The following is a 26,341-nucleotide window of genomic DNA, read 5'->3' as shown; positions in this document are numbered from 1 at the left end:
AAAGGGGACTTGATTAGGCTAGCCTGGAAGGCCGACCCAGGCGAAGACAGAAAGATCTTAAAGCGGGTCTCAGAGGCATCGGCCAAACACGCAAGACTATGCAGTGCTGATGAGACATCGAGAGCACAGCTCAATCCATTACATTAAAGTGACGATAAAGCACAGTGACGGTAATGCTGACATAGGCTTCACTCCCTGATGCCCATTTCATTCATGTTGCCATGGACACCCGATACCATCTATTAGTACATATCCGAGTTGGGACATAGTATCACTTCTACCTTCCAAATCCTCTCATTTTCAATAGATGTAGAACCACTGTCCATTTAACCCATATGTGACGTCGTGACATAGCAGGGGGCAGCTAATTCAGCCCCCGGGGAGCAGTACTTGGGGGCGGCACCTTGCTCAGGATACCTCAATGGTACTTTTAATTACAAGTGTGTATCACTAACCATTAAACCACCACTGCCCACTAATACACCACAGATAACCACAACTAATACACTCATATACCACAAGCCCTGCTTTAGCTCGTAAGCAATCGCTCGACGGCAAGCTGACCTGCAGCACCCCCTAGCTGTCATGGGAGACCGCAGTCTGCAAGTACGCATCCTGTCTGAGACCCGGGTGCAAATAGCCTCGGCCACCTCGAGCCAGAAGGCCGGCTTTTAAGAGAGCTGTTATTTCAGTTATTTGCTTACGAAGTGCATAAATCACATTCCCAGCTGTGGAGAGAGGCTGATGCCCTTACTAGAGGTCCTGCCATAATAATCCTGACCGCTCACGGCAGAGGTGACACAGGCACGGTAGTTAAGTTTCTTTTAACCGGTCAGTTCAGTCTGACCGGGATGCTTTTAGCACTTAGAGGCTACATGCCCTTTCAGAGAGGGCGTCACATGGGCACGGGAGCCCATAACTGCACAGCGAGGGTGGGAAAGGGGTCGGTGTCCGGGTGCCTTACCCTGTCCAGTGGAGCGGACCAGGTCTGAGCAAGCTTCACCAGGCTAGGTATGGGTCAGGCTGGGGTGAAAGGCCAAACGGTGTTTACTGCTGCTCACAGAGTTTCCGGGGGTAATAGCTGCCTAGTTTGGGCTGGGGGGAGGGCTGAAGAGGAACCGAAGGTGTGGCCCTCAGCCACAAAATTTAAAAAAAAAAGAAAAAAGACAGACCACACCCCCAAAAAAACAAAAAAAAACAAAAACAGTATAACAGGAACGATGATGAAAAAATAAAAACAATACCACCAATATCAATAAACCAAATGTTCAGCTGCAGGCGTAAAAATGAAAGAGAGCAGTGTGGAGTGTGTGAGGCGTGCAGTGCCAGGCTCCTCCCCTTCCTCCCGCCGTCTCACTGCCCAAACCGCGTGTCACAGCACTTCCTCTCCACTCAGCTCCAGATTCTTGTGTGTGTCTCTCTCTCTCTCTACTTTCCTTCCTCCTGTGAAAATAAAAGGAGACGACAGTGAAACTCCACTGCCACGCAGGTGTAGGGATGTCACAGCGAGGCTACTTGCAACCCCCAACCCCCCCCCCACCCCCCCCCACACCCTGTTCAGTCATTCAATTCAGTCATTTCTCATTTCAATTAGTCAAATTGATACAAGACATCATTTTAAGTTACCCTCAACCAGAGCCTGCCAGGACACCCCCTCCCCCAAATCGGAGATGCTCTTCAGCTCCAAAATCAGGGGGCCAAGCTGTCCCAACCCTGCCCCTTCTGAGACAGGACTAAACATACCTCAGGGATCCAGAGGGCGACCAAAAATCTGTCAAGTACAAAAATGTTTTCCTTAGTTGCATGGTGCACCTAACATTTCACAGGTCTGTTTTTTTTCTTCCAGGGTCAAAGCCAATCAAAGGCAGAGAAGGGGAGAGTCTTTGGACCAGTGTTTTTGTCACTATATGTTTATGAATGTTTTAAAAAGGAATGTTTTTATTATAAAATCGTTCACATTTAGATTGATAGTGAAATCAATATTTATTAGATTATTGATGTACATTTAACTCGATAGTGATATGTTGTATTTCTTATAGCCGTATATTTAGTTCGGGAGCAACATTAATAATCTGTCAGCTATACTATCAAGCTAAATGTAAGTGGTTTTTAAATAATAATAAAAATGGCCTTAAAACATTCGTAAATGTACAGTTTCAGAAACACTGGTCTAAGAAACACATCCTGCGTTGTGACACGTGTGACCACCAGAGAGGCCCCCTGCCCTGCAGTATTTCAGCGTCAGGCAGTGGAAAAAATGAAACTTTTTCCATAAGTATCTAGAAGCAGCGCTCACTGATTTATTTGAAGTTTTCAGTTTGTCAAGCACTTAAGTTTTGTTTTTGGATTTTTTTTGTGCTGCGATTCATATAAAGACAAACATTTACCTGCACCTTTATTCCTGTTTACAATCATTTACATAACTATCACTGTGTATGGGTAATGACAAAAGGTAACTCTCTAAATGCATTATTGTGGCACTAAAGACACTGTGACAAATTTGGGTACACCTAAATTTTGCAGCAGTGCACCAAAATGAAAAAGTTAGCTGCACCAATGGAACCAATGCAAAAAGTTAGGCTGGAGACCTGCATCCACATATACAGAAATCTGCTCCTTTAATGTTTGATTTTCCAAATACACGTTTCACCGTTTCAGAAAACAACGGCAGAGCAACAGAACCCACAAACTGACCTTAACTCTGAACAAACTTCTAAGACGTGATTCCCAAATGGAGATAAGGCAGTAAAATCAACATGGATACGTGCAACCTTGATTACCTGGTCTGGTGGAGCTGGTTAAACCCAAACTGAATGAGGAGCAGACTATTAACATCTGTAAAACCAAGCAACCAAAGCTCATTTCAGAGTGACAGTGTCAGCCTGCAGAAACCGTAAGGAGCTGCTCTGAAACTTTCCAGAGCGTGCTGTCAGAGATAATAGAAAGGGCAAGGAATATAACAGACTCCATAGCAAAAAAAAGACTTTACATTCAGTAGTGAAATGCAAGGTCATTTCTGCACTGCAAAGGGCACTGTCTGTGTGCGCAGGCAGAAAGCGCCCAAGAAGTGTCATTTTTAAAATGCATGCATGGGAATGTTATACTTAATTCCAAATTAATACTGTTTCTTGGTACAGCTGACATCACAGTTGTTTAAAACACTTAAGAGTGACACTCGCCTCCCCCCCTTATAATTAAGTTTTGTCTACAGACTAGTGCTATCCCAAACAATTATTCTTTAAATGATTAATCTAGTGATTTTTTTTTTTCGATTATTCAACTAATCTAACAACTAATTTTTTGATTGATCTGATGAAAATAATTGCTTATCAATAAATTTAAGTTCTTTTTAATACAATTCACCCCTCCCTCACACACACAAATCTGAAATTCTCATTAACATTTACTAAAACATTTCTTAACTGAAGTTATTAATCACTGAAATAGTTTTTACTTAATTATTTAAGTACACCTTTTTGACTTTAATGTTGAAATAGATCGTAAAACATGGAATGATTTCATAACTAGAGAAACATATTTTTAACAAACACTACCAAAGGCAGCTTATAGTTAAGCTTACTTCAGTGAGCAAGGAACGATTTAGGCTACAGTGTGTAAGAGTAGTTGTAATCGATAATTTGTCTCACTCAAAACAGAATAGGTAAACAGAAAATATAAAACCGCTGACACAGCGTCATTAAAATCAGGTACAGTAGAGGCGCAGAAAAGATGTCATGACTGAAGTATTTCCAAACTTTTTTGCCGTGCGTTTCTCCACAGGCTCCAGAGCTCTGCAGGTAGATGCAGCCACATGTGTTGACATGTGTGCGGGGGGGCGGGGCAGGCGGCAAATTTCCTTTTTGCAGGGTGGTAGGAGATGTCTCATTAATATTTATGAGAGAAGTGATTGATGATTGGCCAGTGCATGCCTTTTGATATAGATATAGATATAATTGATATAGTTTTAACGGTGCCAGCAGCGAAACAACTAGCTAGCTTATTAGCGGAATAACTTTGTATTGTAAATGAAAACCATGCCGCAGGTCCAATAAATAAAATATTGTTGTTCTGGCAAAGAGATCATCAGGTGGACAGTAAAGTTCAGTTATTAGCAGACTGTTTTATGTTATTGCACAATTCTTAAAAGGATAGTGTTAATGTGCTTCCAAGGGAATAATGTACTTTCTTTTACTATACGTTTAGCTCATCACAGTGCATTGCAGTTACAAAACATTTATGTATTTTTACACAATGCGACGACACTAAAATTCCACGTCGACGCATTTTTATAATCGACATCATCGATTACGTCAAATAATCGTCCCAGCCCTATTACAGACATTCACTAGTACAAACATACATGCTCCAACTGAAAAACAGAAAAAATAATATATAAATAGGCTTCTGATTTTATAGGAGTCTATCATCTTCTAGCAAGTAATTTAGCATTTTGTAAGCAAATGAAGAGAAAACTCAAATGATTTGGCAAATTCACAGCACTTGACAGCATAAAGATATACTAAGTTTGATGTGACATAACCTGAACAGGCAGCGCAACTGGAAATGAGCACGGACAGCTATGCTGACACAGACGGCCACTTCCACACTCCAAAGACCAAATTCAAAGGTCTGTTTCAAAAGGTCAAACTCCACTTGTTACACCAATGCAGCTCACTCCTGGATTGAGGTGGAGCTGTAGGAAGCTCTAGGGATTCCGACTTGCTCACAGGTACCGTAAAATCATCAGTGCCTGCAAGTCAGAAAAAGAAACCGCTTGATCGCATAAAAGTAATAAAAAACTCCTGCCATGGAGCACGTCTTTGCAACAACTGCATTTGCGTTTCGCCAATCATCTTGCCACACTTCCTTTGGAGTGCTGCTTATAGCAGACAGTTTAAGCCTGTTCATCAGCAGAACATAAGCTGTGCATTGATAACTGACCCACCCAAGGACACCAAATTAATTCTTAAATCAACCTGCGTGGGATGTTCAGAACGTAGGCAGCATAAAAAAGCAACAGAACCCAAGGTTGTCACTCAGGAATTTCACTTGCATGGGGGGGATGATTTAGACAGACTTGCAATTCTTATGGTCGACCTAGGGGGAGACCAGCCTTTCTGAGACCCGCCATGAGAGTAACTGCCCGTATCATGTCATGTTACTAGACCTCGGTGCTGCTTTATTTAATGTTCAATGAACATGTCAATGTTTGGCATACGTTTCAGATGTGCTGGGGATCGAATTTCTACAGGCAGGAGATCAGCAAGCTCACAGCCACAGAACACATAATGCTTGTATATCCTAATAAGGCTGTTTGGGTGATTCTCACAAAATCTTGGTTTCAAAGATTTCAAACATGTTTTTAAAAGCGACTTACATCAACAAATTTCTTTTTTAGTCATTAATAACCAGGTCTGAGGTATTTGTAAGAATAAATCTAAAATCCTTTACAGAAAATTTTACATTTTTTTTTAACAAGTGCTTAAAAATCTCATTCCCGAAACAGTCTGAAAACATCAAGACCATTAAGAAAACCAATACATTTTCACATTTTTAAAAATTGTTTAATCACAGTCATGCTCAGTTACTTGAAACTGAAATAATGTATATTCTTAAATTAACATTTTTATTTGATTTTGACTGATTTCTATCATTACCACGACACCTTCTGGAATCTACAACCTAATATTTTTTTGTATATGACAGAAACTTTATATATTTTTTAAATAATGTGGCAAACCTGCAGGAACACAACATATAGATTCTACACATGCATTTAAAAGCAAACTATTTTTTTTGATAAATTACTATAAATGGACACCTGTTTCGGTAATGGTAGAGGTTTCGTAAATGAGGTTGATGGTTTCATGAGAATCACCCATTTTCTGTCATCTGATCAAGTCACATGTGCATTACATGAGAGATCTCCATCAAGGCATCAAGTGAGCCACCATGCTTGTTGCACCTTTTTTTTATTATATCACTAGACCATGAGGAAATCTTTTTCTGATCAGGACATGCGGGAACCAGCACGCTATGAATGAGGATGACATGGGAATCAGGGCGGAAGCTTGGTATTGACAAAGAATACAAACACTGGGCAGCTAATGAGACCAAAGCGTTATCCAAAAGGGCCACAGAAGAGGCCCTCTGGTCGTCAGAATAAAACAATTACATATTACGTAAGGCTACATTCCATAACAACACAATTGCAATAGCTGCTTTAGAACATTAATTTGCAAATGTAATTTTGCCCTTAACCGTCAAGTTTATTAAATTCAGTCGGCATACAGAAAATTCATACTGAATAAAAAAAATTTTAAAAAAACTATAAAGTGGGAGGAACCAATACAGCTGACCTCAACTAAGACTGTGTAGGCCCATTTTAAAACTCAAAACAGAACTTTCCAGAAAAATTAAGTAAAACTGAAACCCTTGCCTCATTTGCAGTCAGACAGTGCTGATTAAACAATTGAGGGGGATCTTTAGTTTTTCAAGCTCTGGGGTTTTACCAGGTAAAAAATATGGTTATGCTTATCATGTCACTGCCTTCAAGCAGTCTGCAGCTTTAATGTGTTTTCCACAAAGAAGAATTTGATACCATCTACAATGTTGGCTCTCAAATTCCACAAAGTCCAAATAGTCTATAAACCTTGTGAGATTCATCCAAAAGCAAATACCGGCACAGGGCCAGCAAGACAGCAGCTCTCATGTACCAGCAGTGAAGCGAGCTGCACTGCACTGGACTGACATTTCCCTCAGCATTTTGGACCCAATTCATGGATAATGGGCACAAATGGCTGCGAAACACAAGGCGACATTCAAAATTTGCTGGGTTTGGGGGGGGGGGCTTATTTTATGCATCACCTTGTTGACCCATGTCAACTCAAAAGCTTCAATTTCAGGGAAGAACAAACACAAAATTGTACATAGATCACAATGAGGGACCAGACTGGAATGCAGGAAACTCGGAGCTGCTAAGGACTTCATGATACTGCACTAATGAAGTTGTGTATTTTTATCCATAAAAAGAAAACTTCCACCAAAGTATTTTCATGAATTTCACAAAGTCTCAGGAGATCTTCTCTCATCAGCACTTGCCTGCGAATGCCCAGGAAACCTGCTTGGATGCAATAACATTTGGACTGACTTCCCCCCATTAAAGAGGAATGAAACCTTAGATCGTGATGGCAGATGGGGGGATAAAACCCCAGATCTTTAAGCCTGCCTCATGTTAGGTCTCATGCTCCATAAAAACAGCAACCACCACGGCAGTTTATAATAAGGACTTTCAACAAAGCTTTTAGGTAAGCCATCCATCTTCCAACACCTTATCCTGATTCTGGGGGGCACAGGCTGGTGTACCCCGGGCAGCAACAGGCACAGGCTGCTGTACACCCTGGACAGGATGCCAGTCCATTGCAGGGTGCACACACACACAATGCTAATTAGCATGTTCTTAGATGTGGAGAATAAGGCAGAGTACCTGAAGGAAACCCACACAAAGCGCCAAGAACTTATAAACTCCACACTGTGGTGGTGGGATTCAAACCCTCATCCCTTGGAGATTTGAAAAATCAGACTGATATGTCTTTAGCTTGTCCTCCGTTACCATAATATGTGCCTCGTTTCCACCAACACGGAGCCAGTGCTGGCGATGGACTGGTTCTCGCCTAGTGCCTTTTGAGAATGTGCCCGCAGAACAGAAATGTGACGTAGGTAGAAGTGAAAGTAAAGGTTAATCTGTATTTTGTTTTGGATTAAAAAAATTTATAAACCGAAAAAAAAAAAATTTTCAGAATCTGACTCATTGCTCCCTATCTCTATTGCCTATATTGATTTTATTGTCCGTAAAGGCTCCCTATCTGTATGTGAGTTAATTCTCGCTCACTGTTTTAGCGCTGTTCTTTAAAGGATCGCGCAATAAGAGTCTTCTAAAAACTGAACTTTGCAGTCCACCTCATTACCTCTTCACCATTCAAGCTTCACAATATTAAATATTATATTTATTCGACCTGTAGCGTTTAAAATTTATTAAATCGATTTTTAATTTCTACGGAATTAAAAAAACAATGCAACGTCATCATTTATGTGAATTATACAAGTGTTTTAAGGCAAGCTAATATTTTACATAAAATCTTAGCAAACATAATCCATACATGCTATTTCACGACATTTTGTCTTCGTAAAGGCTACCCCGTCTGTGTGTGTGCAAATGAGTTTATTCTCACTTGCTGTTTTACCGTTGTCTTTTTAAGGATCAAGCAATAAGTCTACTAAAAGCTGAACTTTGCCTCATGCTCTCTTCGCCACTCGACCACCACAACATTTTATTTATTCCACCTGCAGCACATACTATATGATTAAATCTGGCCAGCAGACCGATCTTACATTTTTCACATAAAAATGATGTAACGTTATTCCACTAGTAAGCTGGCAAGTTGTTTCACTGCAAGCACTGGCGATATTAGACTAAACTATATTTTGTTATGGATTGAATTTTCCGGGTATGAGGTAGGTTTGGATGCGATAGCACATCCCACTTTCGCTGACACTACAGTGGCAAATTCTGAGAGCAGCTTTTCTGTTGTGCCATGCTGGAGCCATTTTTTCCAGCCCAGGACCAGATTTTTGGGGTGGAAACGAATGGAACTGGTTCCGGATTGGGAAAAAGTCTGGCAACGACACCAGCACCGCGTTGGTGGAAATGAGGCAACAAATAATTCTATTGCAGTTTGCACACACAGTTATCCCTCTGGGAATGAAACAACATAATACCAAAATACCAGAAACAATGAAAAGATGCAAAGCAATAGCCAAAATTATTAAATACTTTCTGAACAAGATAAACAGCGACCTCACAAAAACCCAGTTCAGCGAGGAGACCCTGAATGCCAGACCTGTGGGAATTCACACTGGACTGTCACACATTTGACACTTCTCTCAATATCAGCAGGTGATTAACTTCACTGGTGTTTAAACTGTATGCTTGAGAACAGAGAAGGTTTGACTGCAGTGCATACATTTTATAAAGTATCATTATACAATGACTTTATAGTAAGGGGAAGTAACAGCAAGCAGACAGACAGACCTGGGTTTGGATAACATAGGTTCACACTCAGTGCAGTCTCACATACTCTCTCATACACACAGTGTAGAGTCATACAAATGCACAGTGAAATGCATGAGAGCTCTCTCTCTGACACACACACACACACACGTACTACAGTCTCTCACACGCTGTCATAGAGACAGTGCAAAGACACACGCAGAGGGCAAAATCACACACATACACACACTCTCATTATAGTGTCATAGGCACACAGTGAAAAGCCACACACACACGGTGCAGAACCATTCACACAGAGACACACACACACGATACAGAGTCTCTCACATGCACACAGTGCAGCGTCACACACAGACATACGGTACACTTTCTCACACACATGGCACAAAGTCTGTCATACACATACGGTGCAGCAGAATTCACGCACAGACACAAACGGTACAGCGTCTCTCACACGCACACAGTGCAGTGTCACACACAGACACACACACAGTGCAGTGTCACACACACATTGCAGTTACAGACAGACACACACACGGTACAGTCTCTTACGCACATGGTTCTCTCATACTCACACACGGTGCAGAGTCTCTCGTGCACACATATACATACATACACGCACATATATAGTGCACATATATAGTGCAGTGTTTCGCACACAAACATACATCCACAAACATACACGGCGCAGTCTCCCACACACAGACACACACGATGCAGTCTCACACACATGGTGCAGAATCTCTTCCACTCCCTTCACCGCCAGCACTCGGATAAACAAACATGGAGACACGTCGCTGCTCCCCCACTCCCCAACACCGCGTCGAGTGATTGCAGGTCGATAATGGACCAAGCTGAGCCAGTCCGGATTTACTGTAACCCACCCAAAAACGACGAAGATGCAGGAAACGAAAAGATTCGCGTATGGGTGCTTGTGTGTAGCCGGAGTGTCCATGAGCATTCACACACACACACACACCCCTCCCCATATCCTCGGTAAAGCCTTCAACCCTACCCCGCTGCTCGCTAAGGCCTCCTTCAGCCGTTTCCAAATACACGGATAAAAAATGAAGCTCTGCCGCCGCCCCGGGGAGACTAAACACACCGAAATTCAGCGTGCACAACCCTATTACCGGCGTCACAAACAGAGGCAGGGGCGGCCGGTGACTGGAGAGCCAGAGCCAAAGCTAGAGCTAGAGCCGGAGCCGGCAGAGCGCGGCGCTCACCTCCGCAGAGCCGCCGCTAGCTGGCTGGTGTTTCGGGCGCTTCGGCCGTGTCCCGTCCTCACTTCTTGTGCATTGGTGTGCGTCTTCGTTTTTGGGTATTTTTATCGGGTAATCTTCTTTCTGAGTAATTTTTCTTTATGTCGTTTTTGTCGTTTTTTTGTTTTTTGCTTGCCCCTCTCCAACGCTCGCTGCGTGTTTATACGTGCTCTCGGTCTCTCCTGTTGTTTGTGTTTTAGAAAGATGGCCGTCCTACCCTCACCACGTGACTCGTTTCTTTTGGACCGGGGGGGGCGGCGTGGGATTGTAACACCATAACTATTAAAATGTATATTGCATTGAGGGATAGGTAAAACATTATAGTGGGTGTATGTGTGACATATGTACATATGATCATAGCTTATGTGCATTGGTGCCTGAAATGAAACTGATCAAAGTGTAGCTCACATATTCCTGTCCTGCACACAGATGATCTCTACTCGTAGCTCGTCCGGTGTTTGGAAATGATTCCCCGATCACCCTTTAGGAATATCGAGCTTCTGACACCCCTAATTGTCATTATAATAGTTTTATGCATGCCATTAAAGGCATGTTTACTGCGTTACATCTCAAGCAGTTACTTAATCTCTAGTCGGACAGTTCGAAGAAAAGGGCCCAGTATATGGTAGCACCATGCAGGTCCTGTGGTCTGTACTACGATGCGGGGTTATTGGCTTATCGGGGTAACTTGTCAGATTTAAGGTAGTCTGAGCAAAATGTGAGTGAACGAATACGAAGTCCATTTAAACTCTGGTACCTTAAATCCGACAAGTTACCCCGATAAGCCAGTCGCCCCGCTTCGTAGTACAGGCCACTGGTCAGGTCATCCAAAGGGCTTTACTGTAACGGGTAGCACAGGATTTAATAACTCGAAAGTTAATTCCCGTTTGGGACCGCCGTCCTCTCCAAATTCTAATGGTTATCCGGCGCAGCGTAAACTACCCCATTATTTTAGAAACCAATGTTATTACTTTGGAAATCATGTACATGCATTTCTACATCACCAGTGATAAGTGATGCCGCTTTTAGGAAACAGGTGTAACAAGTGAACAAATAAGAAAAAAAAATAAAAAAAAAAAAAAAAAAAAATATATATATATATATATATATATATATATATATATATAAAGAGGCTCCATAAAACGCTATATAGATCAGGCTAGAAATATATTATGTCATAACACTAAATGTCCACTTGAAGGCAGCATAGCCTAGAATCTCAAAATGACACGATAACTCGCAAGACCTCTTCTTGCTTGCATTCTAGTCTGTTGGAGTGAACGTTTTAATTCTGCTGTCTCGCCGAATTCGGGACTGTTACCCAGCATGCAGGCCTTGGCTGCTGTGAACCCCAGGGCTGCAACAAGCACAAACGCAGACGCTTCTCACAGCAGTTTAAAATCGAGTAGGGGCTACATCGATTTCAAAAAATTACGAACCACATTATGACGAACGCTGGAATTAGGGTTGCCACCTGGGATCGTCCCATATTGGAAAATAAATCAATACGGGACGTGATGTGTCCCGTATTTTCGTACAGATTTCGTTGGGAGTTGGCGTAATGTATTTCTTCCGTGACGTGTGGGAATATGGCTATAAATTGGCGTGATAGCAATAGCAATCTGCGTTCAGATGTTCGACGCGTTCCCACGCTGAGGTTGTTTCCAGCTGTCACTGTGCCTTATGGCAGAAGGCAGCATCTGCTGTTGAGAAAGGAGAGTGTGCTTCATCTCCCAAAGCTGGGATGTGGTCATCTTGCCTATATTATAACTGTTTGATTGTCGAATCAGTAACCCCAAACTAAATCTGAAGAATATGATTAGGAGAGGGATTGATATCCATCTTCCATGTCCATAGGGTTTACAACTTTTACACATCTGGCGTGACACACTTTCAGATTGTCATACTCACGCAAGAAATTTATGGCAAAAGTATACTATTCCATTATAAACCTAAAATTAGCTACATCAAAAGCACTGGGTAGTTTGCAAACCCTACAGACTATTTGCAAGGTAATAAGAGTGTTACAAACACGTATATGTGTGTGCATGTATGCAGTATTGCCAACTTTGGTCAGCTGGCTGGTGTGAAATTTTCAATCCAAGACAAGTCTGCACCCTCATTTATGTATCAGTTTTATTACCTTGTAAATAGTCTGTAAAATTACCCACAACACTTCTGATGCAGCTAATTTTAGGCTTATAATGGAATAATATAGATTTGCCATAAGATTTCTTGCATGAGCGTGAGTCAGAAAGCGTGAGTGTCACACCAAATGCGTGAGAGTTGGCAGCCCTGTGTATGTGTGGATTTGTCTTGAATTGAAAATCTCCCACCAACCAGCAGACCAAATTTGACAACCCTGCACCCAGCTATCCAGTACAGAGATAGGGTCAGACTCTGCCAGAAAAGGTGCATGGGGGGCACCCTTCATTGGAATCCAGCGCATCAGAGAACACAAACGACCGTGGGCAGTTTTTGGTGCTTTTCCACTGGCATACAGTAACCGACCTGTACCCCAGCCATACTGCGATGAGAGACTAGTTCCAGCACGGTTCCTGCTCATTTCGGTTTTCCACTGCAGGAGGGTCAGCTCTGTAAAGGCATAGCCAAGTTTGGAGAGGGACAGTGATGCAAAACCGAAAAGACACATTTACTGTTCACATGGTGTACGTCACGATTTACTATGAGCTGATATTCACTAACATGTCTGTGAGAATCACTGTGTTATGTTAGCATGATGTGCTAGTGGAATTAGCATTAGCCTGCGTAAATTTGCATTCTGAATCATTATGTTCAGCCATTCTGTAGTACTTTTTCAAGTAGGAGGATGGAAATTTTCAAGTTTGGTGATGCGACCGGCTTGGTATAGTAACGTTTTCAGCCCTGCTAGTAACCAGGGCTGTGTCAGCATGGGTACGGCTCAAATAATTTATGATGGAAAATCACCTTTTCGCAGCTTGGTTCTTGGTGCCAGTGGAATAGCACAATTATAGACAACTAATCACCCAGCCGCATTTTTATGGAACGCTGGAGGAATCTCCAGAAGATCCAGTTTGGAAGTATAAACCATCATGATAGGGAGATGGAAATGTATGAGCAAACTGAGAAGGGGGAGACTAAACTATTTAAACAAAGTGTTTGGCATATATACTGTCTAAGACAGTGATTTTCATGCATGTTGTGTTTTTGATTTGCAGTACCAAGCATGTCAGTTTCATGATTTGATTAGTTAGCGGGTGGGAGAGATGAAGTTGCCCGTCTCAACCCATCTTGCTCATCTTTGTGAAAACCACGTAAGAGAAAGACAACAGCTGAATTTCCCCGGCTCATCGTCGGAATGGCATCGGTGGAGCACTCAGGGTATGACAGCAGTGACCTCATTCCCAGTGGCTGACGCCCGTCAGTATTTCGCCCACGTAAGGGGGGACTTCCTGCTCAGATGTGTGTTGCTGATACCCTGCGGACCCCTCGCTGGCACGAAGCGCTGCTGACTGGGTGGCAGGGCTGCTACAATGACGCTTTAGGTTCACAGACAGTCCTGGCTAGAGATGCACCCTATGAATCACACCCCCTCCGGATCCTGAAATGAAGTGACTTTTCCTGATTCCGACGTCACCTTTCTCAGCAAAACAGCCGCTGATCATCTCCGCTGATGAGAAAAGCTAATCAGGAACCCCCGCCAACAATCAGCCATCATGGAGCAATCGCTGCACAGCTTCTCGTCTCGTCTTCCCACGGATCCGTGCCGTCTTGCTCACCAAAACTTTTTATGTCCTGCTTCTGTGTGTGCTGGAAAGGAGAGGTCATCTCTCCTGGGTAACCCTGATGATTTGAATGTGAAGTACAAACGGATGGATTCACATGATCAGCACTGAAGGAGAGGCGAGAACAATGAGAAATCAATGTAACCAACAAAGTGGATGGTAGGAAACAAGGGATATACCCAGAATGCATCTGGGCTCATGGTGTGACCCAGAAACGAGGCCTTCCTGCACGCGGCACCTTATCAATCAACACGTCAAATTTCCTCTCCTGGTTTTCATTCATGTTTTTTATCTAAGAATAATATTTTGAATTTAAATACCAAATAGCTCTGTGATAAAAGAAGAAAAAAACAGGAAAAAACTATACAAACATCCTTCAAAATATTTGCATCGTGACAAAGCCTGATTGAGAGGCATTAGAAAAGGAAACGGCAGCAAAACAATATCGTACAAAACAGGACAAACAAAGTTTCTTTAAAGTCCAGAAAACCCAACGGTTCCCATCATTGGGGGAGATGAACCAGCGTCTGTGAGAGGGACCAGGCCAGAGGGATGGATCTGCCGGATGTCCTTCGCTGTTTTTCCAGGCGGCCGTGTTATCGGTGGGAGTTTGTCTCCGTGAGTCAGATGCACACTCCGGCGTTCTCACGTAGGCCTCACCATCACCCTGCCTGAACCCGACTCCTGCCTTCCATGCTTCCAGTCTTTTGTCCCCGTGAACTTGCTGAGGACACCCAGAGACGTGCTCCCTGCTTGAACACCAACCTCACCATTTTACTCTCTTGGCTTCCAAACAGGCAGGAATATATATAAATGATCGTCTTATAAATGTGACATAATGTACATTCAGAAACAGAAATGTAGGTAATGTTGGTATGAGAGACAGGGGAGGTAAGGGTAGCTGAGAATGGTCAGTCTCTGTGCAGTGATAGGTCGGCTGTGCTGTCACATGGGCATGGTGAGAGCGGGGCATTGGTCCAGAAAGGCGTCCACTATCACACTAACATGTATATGATCTTATGCACGTCTGCGGTGCTTGGCATAAAATGGCGAGATCATCAGACACACGAATGTCCACATCCCCACAGTTTAGTTCATCGAGTTTAGTGCTACAAACACAGCATGCTGTCCTAGTTTTCAGTTTATGTGGATTTTTCTCATCCTTTCATTCTGGGCTGGTCCATCTGAGGGCTGCCCCCTGCTGTACTGTCTGTGCATTGCTCTGGAAATCCATTGGGCCTGCTCTAGGACCCATCCTATTCAATGCAGTGCTCCAGTCAGCTGGTCCCACCCGTCCCCAGGAGCGCTGATCAGCTGCCATCTCGGCGACAGGCTGCCGCTGAGGCCAGCAGGAGGCGCACTTTGCCACGCAGGAAGTTTGTGTGGACACGGAGCAGCTCGGGCATGGAGGACACACGCCAGGTTTCCTCATGGGCAGTGCCACCTGTTGGAGGCATGTATTCCTGAGGTGGACCAAGGGAAGGGGTGGTGACAGCGGAAAAAATAAAATCAGTATTCTCCCCATTTTGTACCAACCTGCACAATCTTCCTGACCAATCAGGTGGTTAAATGAGTATTTCTGTGTCTGCCTTAATATCATGTCAATGATATGTTTATGTGTCTTAGTACTTACAATCACTACGATTAATAAGAACAATACTTCAGCTTCATCAGTACAGGATCACAGAGCCTATGCCAACCAATCAGATGGCACAAGGTAGGGGACACCCTGGACAGGATGCCAGCCAATAACAGGGCACAAGGTAGGGGACACCCTGGACAGGATGCCAGCCAATCACAGGGCACAAGGTAGGGGACACCCTGGACAGGATGCCAACCAATCACAGGACACAAGGTAGGGGAAACCTTGGACAGGATGCCAGCCAATCACAGGGCACAAGGTAGGGGACACCCTGGACAGGATGCCAGCCAATCACAGGGCAGACACATTCACATATACAAACACAGACCTTAGCCAGTAGAGATGGCAGTTCATCTAGACTACGTGAACATGGTAGGAAAGTGGAGTGCACAGAGGAAACCCCCATGAACCCCCATGAACAGGGAGCAGTGTGAAGCCCTTAAAATGTACCCTTAACCCCCAGCTCCAGGGGCACTGCATGCTGGCTGACCCTGTGCTGTGACTCCTAAGCCTTCGCTCACCTGTATGTGTGTCTCATGAAGAACAAAATGGGGTAGGCAAAAGGAGAATTAATCCCTGTGGGGATTAATAAGGCATCACTATTCTATCCTAGCGGCATGCCAACTACCTGCTGAGCCACTACAAACAGAAACAGCAATTTAAGCATTTTTGTCTTTAACAAAGTTCTCAGGAACTCCAGCAGCTGAAGGAATGAAAAGGTAAGTGACTACATCCTAAAGAGGCTGCGTCTGGCCCTCAGCTTCCGGAGCATTCCTATGAATGTCAGACACCAGATAAGCGAAAGGACAGCTCTGGAGCTGGCCGAGAAAAATCAGGCGAGAGGCGGAGACTTGGTGGGCTTCTGCAGGGATGTGTCTGCAGGGATGTGTCTGTAGGGATGTGTCTGCGGGGATGTGTCAGCTTGCTCTCCCCACTCTGCTTTCTTCGCCAGCATGTTTTACTAGCTGCTATTGGGTACCAACCCCAAAGGATCTTTTACGCCTCATCCACACTGAGTCACCCCACATGAAGGGTGTCCATTCCCTGTGTCTGCTGTCCCCCTCCCGTTTGTCCCCCCCCCCCCCCACCTAGCTCACCTGAAAGTTGAGGCTGCGTATCACCTGCCTGATGCTGTGTAGGTTGCTATGGCTGTTGTCCAGCAAGCTCTGCAGCATCGCGCTGGTGACTGAGGCCCGGACCACGCTGATGGCCTCAGAAAGCAGCCACAGGCCTGACTGTACCTCCTGAGCCTGCTTCTGGGCCTGCAAAGGGCAATGTACACACACACAGACAGACAGACAGACACATTGACTGCGTTAGGGAAATGGGACCTATTTACTTCCATACAACTCGAACATTCCCAGCTTTCACCCTTGTGTGCTGTCACCAGTGTCACCAGAGGACGGCAGGTAGAGTGGCGTAGCCCTGCAGAGGTTTCTAATGCCAAACTTCCAGCTGTACAAACTGGTGAAGCATATCAGCCGCGAGCCTGCCCTGTCACTGCAGCTGAAAGCTGTTGCCAAGCAACCAAAGTGCAAATAACAATGACGGCTCAATCGGAGAGGGCAGCCATCTCCAGCACGATCGAACGGTCAGAGATGGGCGGCTCCTCCTCACTCACGTCTTCTTTCTCCCAGACTGCAAAGTCGACACTGGTCAGGGGCACTGGCAGAGGCTCCGCTAGGCTGCACCCATCACTGCAGCTCCGCTGGGGAGGAGACATGCAGAATTTGTATATCAAAACAGGACACTCATTGACATGTGGGGTTTGTGGACATTTGGTGGGATGTACATTTGCTTTTGCTACAGTGGATGATAGACAAGAGGCAAATGCATCAATTGTTTTTGAATATTACAATGCAATTCCAATAATATCCCATAATTTACTCCCTGAACATCTACTTCATATAACCTGCAGACCAAAGCTCTACCAGTATATCAGAGTCCAACAAAATTGCTACATGAATCCAGTGCAAGCTCCGGTGACAATGTTCTCTCACCATGGTGACCTCCATGTCCCGAGCTTCCTTGATGAAACGGTCCAGCACTCGCGGGTCACATATGGGTCTCAGCGGAGAGGGCAGACCTGAATGGGCCCACTCCAGAACCATCAACAGCACAGCAACAAGTCCTACACCAGTGGATGGAAAAGGTACATTACTATGGTGAAAAACAGTACAGAATTCAGCTTTCCGTAGTTAAATGACACTAAATAAATAGTATCAAATTCAGTATATCAAATTAAGTAGTTATTCAATACTAACTGGAGTCCAATATACAATTTCTGTAAAGGTAAGACAAATTACTATTGAAATAATGACAACAATTAAGAGCTTAGTCAGAGAAAACACTGGAAGCCCGCAGGACAGCTCTCGCACTAATGTTTTTTCAGTGGCACACTGCTCAGTCAACATGACAGCACTTCAGGGCGTAGTGCTTTAGGTGTGAATAACAGGTAATAAACTGCAATGACAGGAACTGTTCACTAGGAGGAGCAGTTCTTAGACCGTTAGACATAGAGGATCCATATCACTGTGTGTGGGGCCTCAACCCCAAACATCATGGAAATTCAACCTGAACTACAGCAGCCATTCAGAATCCACTTAAAGCACTACATTAAAAAACTGTTAAACTTAACGATGTTGGTCATTCACACCTCTTCTCATCTGCCCTTGACCTTCCTTCTGGATCTCAAGTACCTCTTAAAAAATGGGTCTGGCATGAACATAAGAACATAACATAAGAACATAAGAACTATACAAACGAGAGGAGGCCATTCGGCCCATCGAGCTCGCTTGGGGAGAACTTAACTAATAGCTCAGAGTTGTTAAAATCTTATCTAGCTCTGATTTAAAGGAACCCAAGGATTCAGCTTGCACTACGTTATCAGGAAGACTATTCCATACTCTGACTACACGCTGTGTAAAGAAGTGCTTCCTTAAATCCAGTTTGAAATGTTCTCCCGCTAATTTCCACCTATGGCCACGAGTTCTTGTATTTGAACTAATGCTGAAGTAACTATTCGGTTGAACAGCATCCAAACCTGTTAGAATCTTATAGACCTGGATCATGTCCCCCCTCAGTCTCCTTTGCTTGAGGCTGAACAGATTTAGCTCAAATAACCTTTCCTCGTATGACATTCCTCTAAGACCAGGAATCATTCTTGTGGCCCTACGCTGCACCTTTTCTAAGGCCGCTATGTCCTTTTTAAGATATGGTGACCAAACCTGTACACAATATTCTAGGTGAGGTCTCACCAAGGAATTGTATAATCTTAGCATTACCTCCCTTGACTTAAACTCCACACACCTGGAGATGTACCCCAACATCCTATTGGCCTTTTTTATTGCTTCCCCACACTGGCGAGAATGAGACATGGAAGCATCAACATACACACCAAGGTCTTTCTCATAATCAGCTACCTTTATTTCAGTAGGTCCCATAAAATACCTGTACTTTATATTTCTGCTCCCTACATGGAGTACCTTACATTTGTCTATGTTAAATTTCATCTGCCAGGTGTCAGCCCAGTCACTAATTAAATTAAGATCCCGCTGTAGCTGCTGAGCCGCTAGTTCAGTATCTGCTACACCACCCACCTTGGTGTCATCTGCAAATTTCACCAGTTTACTGTATATATTGGTGTCTATATCATTTATGTAAATTAGGAACAAAAGTGGTCCTAAAATTGAACCCTGCGGTACCCCACTATGAACGCAGGCCCACTGTGACATTGAGCCTCTTATAACTACTCGCTGCTTCCTATCCGTTAACCAGTTATCAATCCAAGTCGCTACAGTTCCTAAAATACCTGTCGCTTTGAGTTTAAGTGAGAGCCTCTTGTGGGGAACAACATCAAAAGCCTTTTGGAAATCTAAATAGATGACATCATAGGCCTTCTTATCATCAACTTCCTGAGTAGCTTCCTCAAAAAACTCCAACAGATTTGTTAAACAGGATCTACCTCTCCTAAATCCATGCTGGCTATCCCTCAAAATGTTATTTGAGTCCAGGTAATCTACCATTTTCTCTTTGATTATAGCCTCCATAACTTTACCAGTTATACAAGTTAGACTGATTGGCCTATAGTTTGACAAATTACTTCTATCCCCTTTTTTGAAAATGGGCGTTATGTTGGCATGCTTCCAATCAGAAGGTACCACACCTTCAGATAAGGATTTTTGAAACAGTAATGTTAAGGGTCGGCAAATAATATCCCTCATCTCTTTTAACACTATAGGTAAGATGCCATCAGGGCCCTGTGATTTATTTATTTTGAGCTTAGCTAGGCTTTGCAAAACATCAGCTTCAGTTATATATATATTAGTTATAGACGATGTTGAATTAGTAATAAGAACTGGTAAGTTACTAGTGTCCTCGACAGTGAATACCCGTGCAAAACTATCATTGAACTCATTTACTATGTCAATGTCGTTTTCAATTATAAGACCCTTACTATCCTGCAGATTAGTAATTTCAGCTTTTAGAGCTCTTTTAGAGTTAAAATACTGGAAGAAACTTTTAACGTCATCCTTAGCCTCAAATGCGATCTTCCTTTCGACATTCCTTTTAGCTCGTCTAATGTCATTTTTTAATTCAGCCTGTAGATTTAGATACTCTTGCTTTATTATGTCATCATCAGTTATTTTCCATCTCTGGAACAAAGCCCTTTTCCTCCTTACTTTATACTTTATGTCCCTATTAAACCACCTAGGTTGCAATTTCCTAGATTTATTCTTGCTAGAAACAGGTATGAAGTCCTCTTGTACTTGCAATAATGTGCTTTTAAAAAATTCCCATGCCTCTTCAACAGTTTTGTTATTTAACTCCATCCAGTTCACGGTTTCTAGTTTTAATCTCATACAATTGAAGTTAGCCTTCCTAACATTATATATTTTTGATTTGGACTTTGCTCTTCGGGCACTAAACTTAACCTCAAATTTAACCATGTTATGATCGCTACTGTCAAGTGGTTCTAAAACATCTAATTTACCAATCCTGTCCTGGTTATTAGACAAAACAAGATCAAGAATGGCATCTCCCCTGGTAGGGGTGTTAACAAACTGAGTAAAAAAACAATCCTGTACTAATTCCACCATCTCAAGTTCATTTTCAGAAGAGCCAGCAACAATGTCCCACTGTATCCCCGGTAGATTAAAATCACCCATAACTACCACATCATTTTTATTGCTCATAATCCTAATATCACTGTATAACAATCTGCTTTCCTCAGCAGCTACATTGGGTGCTCTGTAACACACACCGACAATTAGGCTATTTGAGTTTGTAGCATCTAATTTTACCCATATAGCTTCCGTACTTTTACTTATATCAGTAAGCTCCCTTGCCTGCAAGATTTCCTTTACATATACTGCAACACCACCTCCCTTCTTACCTATACGGTCTTTACGGAACAATGTGTAACCATCCATATTATATTCTTGTCCATCCTTATCACTCAACCACGTTTCAGTTATTGCTATAATATCATAAGAGTCCGATGAGATAAGAGCCTCTAAATCATGAATTTTATTCCTAATACTCCTGGCGTTTAAATACAGACAACAAAGGGTAGGCTTATTACAGTGCCTACTTATAATATGATTTTTTTGGGCTTTCCGTTTCCCCCCAGTTACATACTTAACTAACCTCCCTGCCCCCCCAGTCCCTAGTTTAAACATTCCTCAACTACTCTACAAATACGCCTTCCCAGTACACTGGTTCCCCTCCGGTTCAGATGCAACCCATCCGGCTTGAACAGGTCCCACCTGTTCCAGAAGGTCCTCCAGTGCCCCATAAACCTAAACCCCTCTTTCCTACACCATCCTTTTAGCCACGCATTTAATCTCCTTATCTCAGCTAACTTAGCCTCACTTGCGCGTGGCACGGGGAGTATTTCGGAAAATACCACCATGGACGTTCTGCTTCTAAGCTTATTGGCGACTTCTATAAATTTATCCTGCAGAACAGCCCTTCTACCCTTGCCTATGTCGTTGGTGCCAACATGCACCACGACAACTGGATCCACCCCAGCTGGGGCCAAAAGCTTGTCCACACGATCTGGAAGGTCTCCTACCTGGGCACCAGGCAGGCAAGACACCGTACGGGACCCTCTATCACGCGTGCACACATAACTGTCTACTCCCCTAATAATCGAATCCCCCACTACCACAACCTCCCTCTTTCTGGGGGGAGGGGGCTCCTCAGTGCCCAAGGGCCCACCTGCTTCCCCAGTCCCTTCCGGCTCTAAAGCTGGAAGCACCTGAAACCTGTTAGACACAGACACCTCAGGTGATGCCGCCTCTGTAACGTGTGTACGCCTTTTCCTGCATCTACGACCTACGGTCACCCAGCTCTCTCGACCTCTCTGCTCTTCATTCTCCCTCCCCCCCGTTAGTGGCGTACACACCGTCTCCCTAAACGGCGTATCAACTAGCTCATCTAACTCACTGTTGCATTGGATGCGAGCCAGTTGCTCCTCAAGTGGTGGGTTATCACATCTTAACAGCTGCCTCGTGACTATGTTCCTGCTTTTCCACCCCTTCACCACTTGTCTGTTTTTGAGAAGAGATAAGGAAGCAACAAGACTAGGACCAATATTTAGGTGATGCACTTGTGTTATCAGCCATTTGTAGGGCTGCACAGGAGACAGCCAACGGCAGAAGCCTGAGATCCTCCGCTATGGGTGATGTAGACCGCGCCCTTTAAGGCTAGTTTCCACAGGGATACAACCAAGCTTCACTTATGAAAGACTGTGAAGTTTTTAACTTGATCGCTAAGTTAGGTGTTCTACAGAAGAATCCTGATGTTGGAAAACATTCCTGAATTTGAACCTAGAAGCCTCATTCATTAGGCACGACTGTAGATCTGTAGCACCGATGCCAAGGTGTGGCAGCCATCAATGGCACAAGGTTGTCTTAGGACAGGATGCTGATTAGATGACCAGGTGAAGCAACCTCATCTTCTGTGGGATGAGCCCATAGACCACAGAGTAGCCCCACTCACTGGGTGGTAGAACATGTCTCAGTTCTAAGAAGAGAGCAGTTTTGCAACCTCAGAACCTTGCAGACAATTCCACACCCAGCAAGAGTCAATAAAACCCAAAAAGTCCCTAGATACATGTGAGCAAAACATGAATCTGTCTGTGCCTTTCTGCAAACTCCCAGAATGCTGGACAGGACTCTGCACAGTCAGGTCAGCTGCCATGCAGTCCGGACGTGACGGCTTCCAAAAATAATGACATGCGTCACAAAGAACGCACACGCTGCATATGCCACCACTCTGTGGGACGGAAATAAGACATGAGTGTATATGGAAGTGTGACCTCCAGTTCACGGATCCTTCGGCGTCATGTTCGGCTACGGTCTTGACCCCTGACCTCAGGCCTCCTAAATGGTTGAAGTCCTCTCTGTCAATGTGCTGGGCTTAAAGATACATGGCGCAGAAGCAGACACATGGAGATTCTGATGGCAAACATGTGACAGAGGGGGAGGCCAAGGGAAGTATGTGGTTCTCCAAATAATACCCCCATAATTATGCACTGGTCCCATCGTGTCATGTAAAGAAGCCTCAAAGGCAAGGCGATCTCATAAATATACAGTAGGGACAATACAAAATGAGCAGTAGCTGCATAGTACTTGTGACTCTCTTCCCACTAAGAGCTGTGGGAATCCCCGAGCTGCAGGGCTTCTCACACAGTTACTTTGCTTTTTGATGAGTCAGGGCCTTAAACAAGGCTTAGTCATTCCATGCTTCAGCATCAGTAATGGATCAGGTGACCCAGCTCTGATTTGCAAAGTCACGGTATCGGTGCCTGTTGCCCCTGGATGGGCTCTACGCCATAGAGGCTGGACTAAACTGGCCAGATATCGACAGCTTTGGCCTGCTGAGGTCGGCAGAAATTACTTTTAGAGGGAAATGAAGTTCTACCTACTATAAGCTGGTTTGGAGAGTATGTGCTATGTGAGGGGTGGGGTGGGAACGGGGATTGTGTTAAAACACTGACTGGTTTGGTTTTGAATTGGGAACCGCTGTTAATTGCCGACAGCTACAGTTCAGTAGCCAGACTTGTCCTGAAGTGTTTGCATCCTTAGCATGACGCTACAAGATTTATGCTACTAACACCGACTTCCAAATCCAGAGATTCCAGAAGTTTCTCCCTTTTTTGGGGCATCTTTGGGTTCACCATCATTTCTGGGGCACCCTTGAACTTCCTGGGATATCTATGAAGGTGAAAGTCTGAGAGACTTTAAAACAACTTGTATAAACAAATTTGGTGATTCAGTCACATTGCACTTCAGGATGGGTAACTAACTGGTTATTAAACCAGCTATTTACGAGAACTCAAGCTCACAGCTCAAGTGTAGCTTTACCAGTGACGGTGAGGGCTGGCCCTACACTCTCATAAATGTGTACCTTTGCTTGTCACTGGGGCTGTACCCTCAAGGATCTGCCAATGGTACCCTAGCAGTAGGTAAATGTACCTTTTAGTCTAATTTAATGTACAGAAACAGACTCCGAAGAACATGCCCAAGGTAGAAATAACAATAATATACCTCCAATGGCACATAAATGCTCCTCAGAGTCCATTTCTGTATATTAAAAGGTACAAGTACCTACAGCTAAGGGTACAACTAGCAGACCCCTGAGTGTACAGTCTCAGTGACAAACAAACGGTCAAATCGGTACCATTTTTTCTGAGACTATGCCAGTGGAAACACACTGCTTCAAATATCATATATTCACACGATTCATTTTTCACAAACTACTGTGTAACTAATATACTTGCTATATCTCTCTGCGTCTTTGATGGGGAAGTATATTATTTGGTAATTAACGTTAACATTAGGGTGAAATTGTTTGGTATTGATTGAAACCTGGTTTAATTGAGCATAACCCATGTTTAAGCCAGACCAGCGAAAGCCTGTATAACCGGCCAGGAAAGAGAGCGCTGTCATACAGCCCTGTCCCGCTGACAGCGCGTTGTAGGTTCCCAAAACAGCGTGTACACAGTGATCGTATCGCAGTTTTACGCAATTCTTTTAGAAAGTCTGCTCGTTTTGAAGCAACCCTGCATTTCCATTTGGACCAGGCACGTCACATTTATCAATGGCGCAAAAAAATTAAGGTCACACCCGGTGAAGTTCACGGACCAAAGACCGCTGAATGGCACATAGTATTTCGCGTAAAAATCATAGACCTCCATGTGCATGAGAAAATAATGTAGACCTGCTTAACTTGGCATCTGCCTTCAAAACCGCTGGTACTTTTTAAATTGAATACCATGAAAAGGTATAATCACCATAATTAATTGCGCGTGTTATTAGACATGATAATCTGGGTGAAAAGAAAGGCTCGTTATCTGTAGGCCTATAGGATACATAAATTTACATACTATAGGAGATGCCTGGGAAAAGTTCGGTAAAAACACAAAAGCTTTAGAAAATGCATTATTCATATATGAACAGCAAATGAAGTGAAGGAGCAGAGCCTGTGACTGGCGTCCGTGCTGTTCCCACGCAGCCGGAAAACTTCACAGCCGCTTAAGTAACCGCGGCGCGCTCAGAGCTCAGGGACCTGTCCAGCCCACCGCTAAACTGCCTTTCTCGCTTTACATCACAGCTTTTGGCAAAGCCCTCGAAAAGCCCTGTATTACCTCCACTCCACGGGGCGCGGATTGAGTTGAAAAACGGCAGGCATTCAAGCTGCATCCGCTGCCTTTTGCAGCGGAGTGCAAGACAGCCGTCCTTGATAGAAATCAAAAGAATAAGCAGTACTGGGAAGCACTGAAGCATCTTATACTCACGAGGTATCTCCATGTCGGAATCCACATAGTCCCTCACGGGTCCCACGTCTTACCGCCCATTGGTCCGTCTATCGGCCATTAATTGAAGCTGAAGCTCTTTAAAGGGTTTCTCGAGTTTGCACTTATCCGGTAGGTGTTTCTGAAAGCCATTCGTTTGATTTTTTTTATCGATGACAACAATAAAATCGCATTGTCTGGTGATGATTGTTTGAAGCACTTCCTCTATTTTGAGTAAGCGTTATTTTTTCCATTGCTGTTCACGAAGTATCTAAAAAATTTATCAAAACTCAAAATTTAGGCAAGAAATAAATACAAGAATATATAGAATATTATCTTTGGTCGTTTCTATGAGTGATGACACGTATACTTTCTCCTTAGGATCTTATAGGCCTATTTAAAACTAAAGAGATTATGAATAAATGTATCTATTCCAGTTAAATATGAGACTAGCCTCTTTGGTCTGTACTGCACTTTGCAAGAGTGACAAATCGTTAAGAGCCCTTTGTCTTTTTTCTGAAGCAGAGTAAGATGTCAGGTTGTTGGTCAGCGGGGTGTGTGTATGTGGCGGAGGAGCCTGCGCTGCGTGTGTGGCCCCCCAGTCGAGCAGGGCGGAAAGGGGGGTCTTTCCTAAACGCTCTGATGATGTACTCGGGGGACCCGCTGGGCTTTAACGCAACATCCTGCACGTTCACCAGAGAGATTTCCCACTTGGCGCAGCAGGACGTCGATACTCCTGGTGACGGCCGGGGTTAGATCTTATTGAATCAGTTCTATCCGACCAAACGAAGCTTTTGC

At 43.8% G+C, this 26,341-nt stretch overlaps 2 protein-coding genes across 8 annotated transcripts in view; both read right to left on the bottom strand.

The window, feature by feature from the left end:
- Positions 1–10,638, bottom strand: part of gigyf1a (GRB10 interacting GYF protein 1a) — a 34,401-nt gene extending 23,763 nt beyond the window's left edge. For 2 of the 7 annotated variants that reach the window (XM_023790469.2, XM_072717203.1), the window contains exons 1-2: positions 10,297–10,629; positions 965–1,443 (exon numbers count right to left, since the gene is read on the bottom strand). The gene's annotated coding sequence lies outside the window, so the exon portion shown is untranslated. Of the gene's footprint in view, positions 1–964; positions 1,444–10,296 lie in introns of all 7 variants that reach the window. The other 5 variants (XM_023790474.2, XM_023790470.2, XM_023790473.2 and 2 more) reach the window with 5 other exon arrangements.
- A 3,720-nt stretch (positions 10,639–14,358) lies between these two features.
- Positions 14,359–26,226, bottom strand: epoa (erythropoietin a). The gene is made up of 5 exons (XM_023790458.2): positions 25,547–26,226; positions 17,742–17,872; positions 17,363–17,449; positions 16,839–17,003; positions 14,359–15,562 (listed from the first exon to the last, which is right to left on the bottom strand). The coding sequence occupies exons 1-5, from the start codon at positions 25,557–25,559 to the stop codon at positions 15,410–15,412; spliced, it is 549 nt and encodes a 182-aa protein (XP_023646226.2). The 5' UTR covers positions 25,560–26,226; the 3' UTR covers positions 14,359–15,409.
- Between the last annotated feature and the right edge of the window lie 115 nt (positions 26,227–26,341).

The sequence above is a fragment of the Paramormyrops kingsleyae genome, chromosome 10, assembly GCF_048594095.1.
Source record: "Paramormyrops kingsleyae isolate MSU_618 chromosome 10, PKINGS_0.4, whole genome shotgun sequence".
Classification (NCBI taxonomy): Eukaryota; Metazoa; Chordata; class Actinopteri; order Osteoglossiformes; family Mormyridae; genus Paramormyrops; species Paramormyrops kingsleyae.
This window is presented reverse-complemented; position numbering and strand designations above follow the sequence as displayed.

What these genes read in the sequence shown, in the direction of transcription:
- epoa (XM_023790458.2), bottom strand. An exon ending in CAGTCTGGGAGAAAGAAGAC is followed by an intron (nt 17,004 to 17,362) that starts GTGAGTGAGGAG and finishes TGCCCTTTGCAG; the next exon opens with GCCCAGAAGCAGGCTCAGGA. An exon ending in TACGCAGCCTCAACTTTCAG is followed by an intron (nt 15,563 to 16,838) that starts GTGAGCTAGGTG and finishes GGTCCACCTCAG; the next exon opens with GAATACATGCCTCCAACAGG.